Genomic DNA, 12,896 nt, shown 5'->3' with positions numbered 1-12,896 from the left:
AATATAGTCGGGCCGCAAATGTACATTAAAACTGAAGGAAGAGGTGTTTGATCAAGGCCTTCATAGTCATCATCTACATCACCATCATGATCAACACACAGCAGGAGGTATGAGAACCAGGGATAAGATTGCTGCGGTTTCTACAGATCTCCAGGATTAAATCAGAATCACTTGTGAAGTTGGGCATTTTTGAAGTGACTAGTAAGAAGATACGTTGGCCCCTGCCCCCATTCTGAATTTCACATCTCTATCAATTAGAAATTCCATTTTAAAAGGAATGCTTCCCCAAATATTAAAATTCTGTCATCTGCTCATATCTTTTCAAACCCGAATGACTTTCTTCTGAGGAAGAGTAATTCTGAAGATGCCCTTTTCCACTAACAAAAAAAGAAAAAATCTTAAATGACAACCAAAGCACCATAAAAGTAGTCCATTCGACTCATACGCTATATTCATAAGTCTTCTGAAGCCATACGCCATAAGCGCTTTTGTGCGAGGAACTGATTGAAACCATACAAATCTTCCACTCATTGTAGCTTTCAAATCAAACATGGCACCATTGCTTTTTGTCATTTTATCAGTTCCCTTTGAACATGAGGGTGAGTAAATGATGAGAGAAATTACATTTTGGGTGAACAATTCCATTAATTCAACTTTATCTAACAATTTTGAAACTTGAGCAGAGCGCATCTTACCCGAACTGCCTTAGAAAGCAATTTCCAGTCTGCATACAGACGCTCAAACTTTGTCATGTTTGTAGGGCTGGATGACACCAGTGTCTCAAGAGCTATGATATGGGCATCACAATCCTCCAAGTCTCTCCTAATGACCTGCAAAGAGAGACACTCTTTAACATTCAGGCTGTCACCAGCGAGCTGTTCATGCTCCCACCTGGACGATCCGCTCTGATCAGCCAGCGCAAACACGTTGAGCTCAGCGTGACAACTCAGAGCTCCCTAAATTATTCACATGACTCTTTTAGTGTGTGCCGAAAGACGATCTAATCAAAAGTCACAGTACATCTATAGCATACCCCAGAGATTAAAACCAAAACAGCTATGTTAAAATAAATTCAAAGGCTGTGTGCAAAGCAAAAGTCGGAAAGAACTATATGTCCTACGTGAATGTGCTACTCACCCTGAGCTGGTCTGCCTGGCTCTTCTTTGCAAGAATGTCAGGTTGTAGTCCGTCCGCCATGAGGAACCTCTCCTTAATGGAGGTCAGCTTTTTGTGTATGGAGTCATAGGCATCTGAAAAATCCTTTGTCTTGGATATCAATTCCTAGGGATATATATGGGATAGCACATGTTTATGGGAGTTAAGATAACCTTTCAAGTTTTTAAGAAGACAGACATGTTATAGTAATAGTTTCAACCATACTGTACATTGTAGAGTTGGCATTTATTTTTGGATAGATGGAAACTATGATAATTAGGGGTGAGTTCTACAGGCAAAAATATATATCAAGATATTCTCAAAATCTATGATAACTTAAAATATACCTTCATATTTTATAGAAAATTGATTCAAAAACTACTGAGAATACAATAATGCAAGGTCCTTTTGACAATGAGCACACTATGGAACTTTGGGCTCACTACTGACAACTTGCAGAGGAACATTTTACTTCCGTTGTGTTTCGCCACTGTCTTTGTGTGTGGATGAATCTCAGGGTTTTGGATTTCATTCAGGTAAGCTCAAGATAAAATCATTCAACAAAGGTAGATTTTTGCCAATTTCCCTGATTTTGTATTGCATGTTAACACCTTTACCGGCATTCTTACTGGTTTATTCAGTGTGCGTAAGCATTGTGTGCATGCCTGTTTAGGTTTTGATGTCAAAGACAGTTTTGATAGTTACGTTTTGATTTTTTATTTAATTTAGTTTAGTTAACCACATATTGCTGTGCATGTAAATGTGCTCAATGTTTAAAATAAAGGCAGGCCTATCACACATTTGAAGGATTTACAGCCACAATTTGCTATTTAAATTGTAAAGTTTTTATGTCTGAGTAGTATTGATAGTCTCAGTTTAATCTGCCGAGCATCACTTTTCAACATAAAAAATAAGACTTCTCTCTTCTTAGCAAATTAAACTTTGATTCTAATGCAGACCTAGCTATCATACATTTCTTTGCTCAATATCACATTTAGAATGTAGCCCTCCATTACATACTAGAGACCTTTTTTGGAAACTGCATATGATTACAATATGTAAATGCACTGGTAATCTAAATATACAAAAAAAATGTCAAGTCAAGTATTTGAGTAAGAAAGTATGAATTAGTAATTGTAACAATGGGGGTGGGGCCTCTTTCTTATTTTCTCAATTATGGGATGGAATGGTCATTCCCTACCAATAGAAACAATCTTTTGTACAAATGTCCCATTTATTCCCAGATTTGCAGCTGGTAAAATTGCCCACCTCTACTGATAACAAAGATTAAATACATTTTCTAATAATTTCTATGATGTATTCAACCATTCAATGAGACTGATGTGCCATTTTTTGCACACTGCTCTGTTATTGTGATATCACTGATTTTATGAAATGCCACATAAAATTTTTTACTGTGGTTGATTGGTCAGATGGCCTTCCTAAGTGAGCAGATCTTGGGCAAAAACAATCAGCAAATTGCACAAAACCTCTCTGTCTACACATGACTATGCATGTTATGGCTAAAGTACAGACATATTGAGAGAGGAAAGGCAGGGAAAAGATTGTTGTTGTAGCTCAGGCGTTTATAACCTCAACATACTGCGGTAAAATGTTTGGCTGTGGCTGGTGGGGTACCTGCAGGCGGTTCTTGCGCTGCTGGAGCTGGCTGTGGAGTAACTCTCTCTTTCTCATATCCCCGCTGAGCTCCTCCAACAGATCATCTGCTTTCTCCTGGCCAAAAACAGAGCTGAGCAAATCACTCTTCACCTGGAGCAAACTCAAGCGCTCCTGCAGCTGCACGCTGTGTTTTAGTAACTTCTACAAAGAACAAAACAAAAGTACAAAGACCACAATTAATAACTTCAAAGACAACAAAGGGCTATCATAGAATTATGAATTTAAAAAGGCTGAATGCATTGCAAATGTTTCAATACAATATAATCATATCCAAAATAGGTTGTAGCAAAATGAAAATAGAGTGTGTTTCTAGAATCAAAGTGATAATCAAAGACATCTGGTGTCAAGAATGGTGAATGGAAACAAAAAATGATACACTGCATGTCTAAAAATCTGACTAGCTGTACAATCTAACTGCATAAATCCATGTATCAGGGCTGTAAATTTGCTCTGATAAAGGTTTCACTATAGCATTTCATATTTTAGCTTTTTAAAAATGTACAAATACATGTTTTCAATCAATAAAAATTATATCTTGAAATTACATTTACAGTATTATATTGCATATACACTGTATATTGTAACATGTTTATTGTTAACATGCATAATTTGTACAATTTACAAGTATTTAAATTGATTTGTTGAACATATGCTAAAATGGTACTGTCTCTTTAAAAATACCAGCAGTTCAACCAAAAGTGTTTTGGTTAAGAACAGATTAACCAAAGCTTCCTTACATCATCCATTCTATGTGTAAATAGCACTGAATACTTATTTCAACAACTGCCTGTAAAGTACATAAAAGAGACAATATTAATATTGCAAATGGATTGCATGAATCTCGTCTATGGACACACATTACATGGAACGAGTCAAACCAATCCTTCACTCTCAACACGCAGTGAAAGAACCACGGACTCTGTGCTTAAATTCTTCGCCACTATACAACTTCATCATGATGGGTGAAATATGAACATTTACCAGCCAGTGGCTAATAACAGATATTTTTTGCCTAATAGCATGAACTTTGGTTGCATATTTGTCCAAGTGATTTTACTCGCATTGTTCAGGGTTGCCGAATAGATTTAAAGATCGATCTTGGGATTTAAGAATCAATAAAAGTTCTTTCAAATGAAGAGATCCCGATACATCAGAAAATCTATATATTTACCCAGTACTATCACTAAATGATCTGACATTTGGATAACGATTTAATCCAACATGATTATTTTGGAACTATTAATAATTATTTTCAAAATTATAACCATTTAGGATAATTTAAACGGAAGGTGGAAACTTAAATTCGGTAAGCAATTGTATTTTAGGTAAGAAATGAATGCATAATACAAAAGGAATTATTATATTATAGTGAATTCAGAAACAGAATTCAGACGAATTCCAGGGTAAAATTGGGCCACTTTTTTAAAATTCATGTCATTGTAAAAAAAAGAGGAAAAACTTTCCTGAATTAGCCCTAATCAAAATTAATTATTAAATTCTGCTACATCAATGAATTCGAAATGGACTGAATTTCACAGTCAGGTCAAGTCAAGCCATTTTTATTTGTTTCTTTTTTACACCCCTTAAAAGGTCAAAAACATTTGGCTGTGCAGACTTTACCTCGATATTCTGCACATGCAGAGCGATATGGGAGAATTCCGTCACATTGGCAGAGGCCTCCAAAACTTGTGAAACCGTCTGACTCCACTGGATGAAGCCATACAGAGGGTCCTGCATTATCTGCCGAAGAGCCGTCTCACTTTCAGAGGACAACCTGAAAGATCTGCCCTTCACACTGTCACAGGACACAGAAAACAACTCGACTGAATCCTATACAGTAGGGTATGTGCTTATAGGTATTCCAACAGATGGCTGTCACAACACAAACGAATAAATAAATGTGGTATACCCCTGTGTGTAATGCACCAATTGTGTGAAGTGCTTACAATTTCACTCTCTAAGGGCTGGATACACATTGTTTACAGTTGACTAGGCACCATGAGTGTCATCACAATGTCTGTAACACAATGGGGATGGTAACCTACCTGTGACTATCCTCCCACTGTGTATGTGGTGATAGAATGTTTACGAATCAATAGATAATGATTAATAAAATATCCATCATCCTCATTCCTCAAATGCCTGAGGCTCCCTGTGGGTGTGTGGCTGCTGCTCACCTCTGGTATTCCTTAACCACTGCTAGCATCTCATCAGATAGAGCTTTGGAATCCTGTGGGAATCGGAATAGCTCTTTCAACCGGGATTTCAACTGTTCCACCCAGGGCTCCTCTGCGCTGAGCTTCTTAAGCACACCCTGAAATGTGCACGTAGAAAACTAATCAATAAAACAGGTACACACATCATGAGTTCATGATGGAAGCTCATCCAAATGGGCATTAATGCATAATTTCTCCACATGGGGTCCAGACGGCTTTCATTGATCTAAAAAAGGTTTTCATCGTTTTCAGTTCTTCCCCACCATCAAAAGCAAACTTGGCACAACTGATTACTTTGATTGACTGAAATCAAAATGTTAGTTTTCAAATTCAGTTTATCATCAACTACAACGAATTAAGTGCATTTTGATAAAAGTTCCATTATAGTATGGCATATTAGAATTGTTCTTTTTCTTATTGATTTATTTTGTGTCCCACAGAAGAAATAAAGTGATACAGGTTTTGCTTCTGAAGGCATACAACACGAATACCTTGATGTCAGTTGTTCATTTCTAAATGCTATGAGAGAAGTTCGTTCACAGTGGCAAGCGTTTTTAGTGCTAAAAACTGTGCGAGCCACTGTGATCAAGCACCTCTCATAGTGCTCATGAATGTGCAATGGCCATTAAGATTTTCTCACCAAAACCTATTGTGTGCATTTAGAAGGCTTAGAATATGAAGTACGAGTCACATATTTTATGATACTTTTGGGTCATTTTTTGTATGCTTTAAAGTGAGGCACTACCATAGTTTTGAAAAAACAAAAATTCATTAAAACATCTCTTTTTGTGTTGCACACAAGAAAGAAGTCCTACAGGTTTGGAATGACATGAGGGTTAGTCAATTATGACACATTTTGGATGAACCATTCCTTTAAGGCATAACATTTAAAGTACATAAAAAATGGCGAGGCCATCTGTTTGGAGGTATTCCACACCATTAAGAGTTCACCTAAAAATAAAATTCTCTAATCATTTATTCACACTCATGCCAACCCAGATGTGTATGACTTTCCCTCTTCTGCTAAACTCAAATGAAGATTATTTTGAAGAATTTCTCAGCTCTTTTTGGTCCAGATCTCTTTTTGGTCTAGTGAATGGGTGTCAACATTTTTAAGCTCTAAAAATCACATAAATCAGCATAAGTAATCCATAAGACTCCAGTGGTTAAATCAATATCTTCAGAAGCCATATGATAGGTGTTGGTGAGAAACAGATCACTTTTGCATTGTTTTTGGTGATTTACATTCTTCATGCTTATCACCCCCTACTGGGCAGGGAGAAGAATTTCTAGCAAAAAAATGACTTAAATATTGATCTGTTTCTCACCCACATCTATCTTATCACTTATGAAGATATGTATTAAAACACTGGAGTCCATCCATCCATCCATCGTCAACCGCTTATCCTGTGTACAGGGTCGCGGTGGGCTGGAGCCTATCCCAGCTAACATTGGGCGAAAGGCGAGGGACACCCTGGACAGGTCGCCAGTCCATCGCAGAACACTGGAGTCATATGGATTAAATTTATGATGCCTTTATGTGTTTTTTGGAGCATCAAAATTTTGGCAACCATCCACTAATTTGTGTTCTGCAGACTAAAGAAAACCATACACATCTACGATGGCATGAGGGTGAGTAAATGAGAGAGTTTTCATTTTTGGGTGAACTATTCCTTTAAGCAAATCAACTTGCAGAATTCCTTTTACAGGGCCACAAACTGCTGTCTAACCCAGCACTGGAATTAACCTGGGGCATTTCCTAAATCTCCAATGTGCTGCTGTCACATAAATAAGCCTCCAACTCTGCCCTACAGCAAGACATTTAAGATATTTGGGAGTGGTGAAAGTGAGAGGACCAGAATGCTAACCATGTGCTTCTTCCATTGAGCGACCATGTGTTCCTCAGTCCGCTCTTCATCCCTACTCTCCAAATCACTGCTGAGGGTCTGGACCAGGGTTCGAAGCTGAGCAAACTCTGACCACAGCTGCTTGCAACGGTTTGAATACTCGCTCTCAGAGTCCAGTGAGTTCTGGAGCTCTTCATAAATGTCCACCAGTGCCTGGCGTATTTTCTGCCAGGCCAGCCTCAACTCCTCCACCTCTTTTGTGATCTTTTCTGCACCTGCTGGAGACGTGTTTGTCTTCACCGCCTCAGACAAGCCTTCAATTTGCTGGAGAGTGAGCTCTTCTTTAGCTATACTGGTGTCCAGCTCCTGATATTGGTTGGAAGAAACATATTTTAGAATTTACACAGAATCTCAAAATTCTTCATCTCAAAATGTGGGAGAGCTTTAAAATTATTTGTGAAAGTGAAGAATTAGGACAGAAATGTACTACTATTGCATAATATGATATATTATAATATAATTTAATAAAGAGTATAAAATGTAAAGTTGACCAAGACTAAAGCTGACCAAAATGACAGACATATTTTAAATATTACATTTTTATTAAAATGATTAATTTCCTTGAAGGAAACCATATATCCCAATTTTGTTTTATAAGATTCCAAGTAAAATATGATCAAATGACTTCCCTATTTGTGTGTGTTAAGCACACATACAGCACAACTTAAAAAATATGACAATTTGTATGACAGTTAATCAGCAGTCAAATGTAATAATTGTGACAGCCCTACAAGGAGTAATATCATTTCATATTTTCCTAATGTCTAATTATGATGTTAATTAAGGTTTTTTGGTGGCCTAAAAAGGTATCTATCCTACTGCCTACTTATTACTTTACCATGTCTCTGCCGAATACAAATATATACAGTAAAGGTCATTTTAATTTACTGTTACAAACAAGTAGAGAAGAAGTGGATGCTGTATGTTTGGTGATATACTTCAAATGCAAAAAATGCCCTCAAATGCAAATCTCAACTATCTGTTGATAAATTTATGCTTATGTTGTCACAAAACTAAAAATTTAAATGTAATTTTTTGGTGAATGAATGAAGTCAGTTTGAAGTTCATGATATAGTTCATCACATAAATGCTATTTGGTTTGATATGTAATGCAATAATATATCCTGCATTTACAGTTTTAAGTGTGGCTTAAGTGTGCAAATTCTTTTTGGGGCCACTGTGGTGTGTCAAGCTCCTTTATTTTAGGGAAATATGTTTTGTTAATATAGAAGCTCAGCATAACAAAAAGGAAAACGAGGAGACAAATTATTAAGTACATGGCTAAAAGCTGGAATGAGTTTTCCACAGTTTGACGATTCGGACCTCCCCTCCCCCAAATAAGTAGGTCATTGTACCTTCAGGGCTTTCAGTCTATTCTGCGTTGTGTCCTCCACGTCGCTGAAACGGCTGACTTCCTCTGTTTTAGAATCCAGCCAGGTTTGGAATTTATGAACACAACTTTGGTATTGCTGGTGCTCCTCTACTATTTTCTGTGCTAATGCCAATCTCCCCTGCACATAAAAAGGAATGCAATATGTTTTAGAAAAACACATACAGACAAATATGTGACATGAGACTAGCCTACTATTTTTAATTATCTGAATTAATGTAATAAGCTGTAATAACATATTCAGAGCAATAAATAAAATGTTTGCACCCAAATAAGAATGTTTGGCATCCAGAATTATCATATGTTATATGTGGATGAAATATTATGAGTAAAAGTTTTTTATAAGTTATGAGTTTTTTTTTAATCAAATGTTGTATATGTTAACATTAGTTAATGCACAAGGAACTAAAATGAACAATGAACATGTGTATATTTATTAACCAACATTAACAAAGTTGTTATTTCATGATACCTAATGCATTAACTAATGTTAACAAAAATAACCTTATTGTAAATTGTTACCAATAATTATTGACAAACACATAGCTATTGCTGATCAGCACAAAATCACCCAAACAGAGCTCAGAAGGTATGAAATCTATTGCCATATTTAGGGAAGGGATCATTTTGACAAGCTTCATGATTTGGAATGAAATATGATAACCATTAGATAATCTCATATGATGCACGGCTCAGTGTTTTCCCGCACACAGCTAGATAGTGCCACTAGCTCGTGCATTGCTGACTGAAGCAGTCAATGCAGACTGTTTTAAATGCAGTTGTCAACTTTTATTACTAATCATGCAAGGCCATATCACGATTTTATCTTAATTCAATCCATAATGCTCCATTAACGGATATAATACATAATGTCAATGCCAATATCATACAATGAGATCAACGTTTACAGATTTTATAGAGATTTCCCTCAACATGTACTTATTGTAAGTGCTGCTTTTACAATTGTCATTCATTTTTTAAATGAATTCATTGTCATTCATTTTTCCACATTAACGTGAAAAAGACAATGAATAAAAATGTAACATTAAATGTAATATTACATACCAATTCATGGTGTGGCTAGTATTATTTCTGTTTTTACAGAGAGAGGTCTCCTAAAAATGAATGTCCATTTTTGTTACATCCATAACCCAAGTTAATTTCCTGATCTAAACGGGGGAAAAAATTAATCGAGACTGAAAATGTATTAATGTCTGGACTGCATCTGCAGGGTTTTATAATTATACATACAAACGGTTCACTGGCATTGAACACTTTATGTGTGAGGATACATTTCAAGATTTCACTGCAAATATCATGTCAGTAACACTGGAATTGCAAGCTAGCGAGTATTAACCTGTCAGCAATAGTGGCAACAACAGTTAGGGTAACAGTTAAACTAACAGTTCAAACCTGTATTATGTCCAACAATTGTATTTCTCTTGATTAATTAAAATAAACCTGTCTTCATTGAAGTCCTGATGGCGGAAAAACAAGAGCCTCCAAATCCTTGTCAACAAAGTGTGTTTTTTATTTAAATTTTTTTTTATTGTTTTAACGGATTTACACAATTGACACGGATCACATTTTTAGGTCGGAAAAAATTGAATTCTGGATTAATCCAGAAAAATCACATCCCTGTACATGTTTGTGAGGGGCCACACACGTTCCAACATGTCAGTGACAGCGGTGTAGAAAACAAAGGCAGTATATCCTGTTTTTGTATTGAAACAAGACCATCTTATTGTACACCCAGCAATAGTGAGTGCAAAAAACATGGAAGACAAAAGATTAAAAGGCTGCTATTAATTGACTTACACAGCTCAATGCTGAGGAGCCTTATAAAAAATTCACAAAACAAGATAGCTTCAAAGCCTCATCTTCAAATCCTTGACATTTTGTTTCATGTTCTTTTCATGTTATTTGAGAACAAAGACACTACCTTCAATAAAGCCCTCAAAATGCTAAATCAAACTCTCTGAAATTAGTTTTCACATATTTGTTTTGGCATATGGGTTTCAAGAATAACGATACATTCATTGATATAAAATATTTGTTTAATCTGTTTCGTGTTTACCTGTGCTTGGTCTCGAATGTGGTTGTAGGCATCTTGAAGTCCCTGTTGAGCCTGCTCATCTATACTGGCGTCTTCCGTGCGGATAAACAGGGCTGTAGCCTCATCCAGGAGCCTCTCCAGAAACTGATCCTGGGCCAGGATGTCACTTTGCAGGACTCGTAGATGATCCACCTGCCAATTTTTCTCCTCCAGACCCAACTGCATCTCAAGCAGGGGTTCCAGAACCCTGTGCATCTTCTCCTGCCACATACTAAACTCCTCATTGGCCTTCAGGTATTCACTCCAGTGCAGCCACACCCATTCGATACGACTAATAGATGGGGAAAAAACAAACAAATAAGAAAACATAAAATGCAGATATATCCTCCTCATATTATCTATCCTTCCATCCATCTATCTCTTCCTTCTTACATTAGGACATAAAACAGCAGAATGCTCCCAGAGATATAGACAGAAATCTTTTAATGAAATATGAATTGCTGGGTCTCAGAAGGATTTAACTGTGAAAAACCATAACAATCAAGAGCAATGAGTAAATATATTTGGTAGTATATGATGATACCAACAACTGTACCTGTGGCAGTGAGTTATGTAGGTTAAAGTCTCCTCCCATAGCACTTTCAGATCTTTGAGTTTTGAATGAATCTGATTCTTCATCTCTTCGTCTCCATTTCGAAGCAAAGCTTCAGATGCCACAAGCACCCTGTCCATCTTCAAATGGCCTTCAGGCTCTGAACTATGGATTTTCTTTACAACAAACAAAGTGTTACATTCCAGCAAAAATTAAAAATGTATGCTCTTAGCAGTAATGTCCTGCATTTAAATGTACTGGTATGTGCCTATTGTGAAATGTGGTAAGATAACTGCATGTAGGAAAGGAACATTTATGAGATTTAGTTCCATGTTTGACAACCAGAAAGTGTCCTTTTTTATGTACTCTTTAAGTCAATTTGTTCAATTCTGGACTATGATCACAAGAGATTCTTTCAATCATGATAGACCTTTGGAAAACTGCCATAGTGCTATTTTTAGGACTATTGAGCCCTCATAGGTCAAAGGTCCATGGAGCTCTCACCTCGGTTTCTCTGAGCCTGGACTCCAGCGCTGATCTGGGCCCTTGGGTGTTATCATTTTGTTTAAGCTTCTCCTGGATGCCCTGCATCCAGGACAGGGCTTCCTCCAATCTTTCCCTGAATTCATGCTGCTCTTGCTGGGTCATTAGTTTAAGGCAGACCTAATGCAAAAGCAACAGAATAGGCACTTAAATTACTATGGTGTAAAACAGTCATGAATTTAGAATACAAAAAGTCCACTTACATACTCTAATTTTACTCTTTCACTAATTTGTAATTTAGCTGATGCTTTAATCTACAACAACTTGTTCCTGTAGCTCAACTGGTAGAACAATGCACTAGCAAAGCCAAGACCATAGGGAAGTATGGATATTCGGATGCAGCGATAGATAATCAGCAACAATACCTCTGTTACTGCAATAAAACTGGTGTAACCTGGTGACACCCATGTAATAAAATAAAAATAAACAAAATAATAAAAAGATTCTGAAAACTTCTCAGAAGTTTTAAGTAAATCACACATACATTTATAATAGTTTAAATATATTTATCACACGGCTCTCTGGAATACTAGATTCTGATTGGTAAATGGCGCTATCCAGCGGTCAGATGTTGCTCTGTAACAACGGCACATCCGGGTATTAAAATGGATTATACCACTCATCCGTGTTCTTTGAGCTGAGCCATCTCTCCTGCTTCTCGTATCACTGTGTGATCCCTACAAGTAAGCTAATAGCCAGTCAGGCATATTTATTTATAAAGCACATTTAAAAACAACAGCTGTTGGCCAAAGTGCTATACTGAGTTAAAACAAATGGCATAATAATTTAAATTAGGACACAAAACACAATCACAGACAATGCACAAGCATTTTACCACTGAACCTACTAGTGACAATATGCAATAATAAATAGATGAGTTTTAAGAAGAGACGTAAAATCATAATATGTTGATGCAGTTTTTATTTCAAGTGGCAAATTATTCCAGAGCTGTGGATCTCCTTTCAGTTTGAGACGTGTCCTTGGAATAGTCAACCGTAAACAATTGGTTGATCTGAGGTCTCTAGATGTATTATGATGAAATAAAAGAAGATCAGAAATATATGGCGCCAAACCATGCAAACCCTTATAAATGAACAATAATGCTTTGAACTGAATACGATGTTTGACTGGGAGCCAAGAGAGACCAGCACTGGTGGAATATGTTCCCTATTCTTTGTTCCTGTCAACAGTCTAGCGGCAGCATTTTGGACAAGCTGAAGATGTGACAGTAGAGACTGTGAAACACCCAAATACAATACATTAGAATAATCTAATCTGGATGAAATAAAAGCATGTATTACAGACTCCATATCTGATGATAAGAATGACTTCATTTTAGCTATATTCTTTAGTTGAT

The 12,896-nt window shown here is 36.6% G+C and overlaps 1 protein-coding gene across 1 annotated transcript in view; it reads right to left on the bottom strand.

Annotated features, from left to right (window-relative positions):
• syne3 (spectrin repeat containing, nuclear envelope family member 3) overlaps positions 1-12,896 on the bottom strand; it is a 31,396-nt gene that overhangs the window by 16,704 nt on the left and 1,796 nt on the right. Inside the window, exons 2-11 of the mRNA XM_052153861.1 lie at positions 11,501-11,659; positions 11,000-11,172; positions 10,426-10,735; positions 8,314-8,469; positions 6,920-7,264; positions 5,013-5,149; positions 4,456-4,630; positions 2,794-2,976; positions 1,138-1,281; positions 696-830 (exon numbers count right to left, since the gene is read on the bottom strand). Of these exons, the coding sequence (XP_052009821.1) occupies positions 696-830; positions 1,138-1,281; positions 2,794-2,976; positions 4,456-4,630; positions 5,013-5,149; positions 6,920-7,264; positions 8,314-8,469; positions 10,426-10,735; positions 11,000-11,172; positions 11,501-11,644 (1,902 nt within the window). The 5' untranslated portion in view covers positions 11,645-11,659. The remainder of the gene's footprint in view (positions 1-695; positions 831-1,137; positions 1,282-2,793; positions 2,977-4,455; positions 4,631-5,012; positions 5,150-6,919; positions 7,265-8,313; positions 8,470-10,425; positions 10,736-10,999; positions 11,173-11,500; positions 11,660-12,896) is intronic.

This window comes from Xyrauchen texanus, chromosome 22 (genome assembly GCF_025860055.1).
Source record: "Xyrauchen texanus isolate HMW12.3.18 chromosome 22, RBS_HiC_50CHRs, whole genome shotgun sequence".
NCBI classification, from domain to species: Eukaryota; Metazoa; Chordata; class Actinopteri; order Cypriniformes; family Catostomidae; genus Xyrauchen; species Xyrauchen texanus.
Note: the sequence above shows the minus strand (reverse complement) of the source record. Positions and strands in the feature narration are given on the sequence as shown.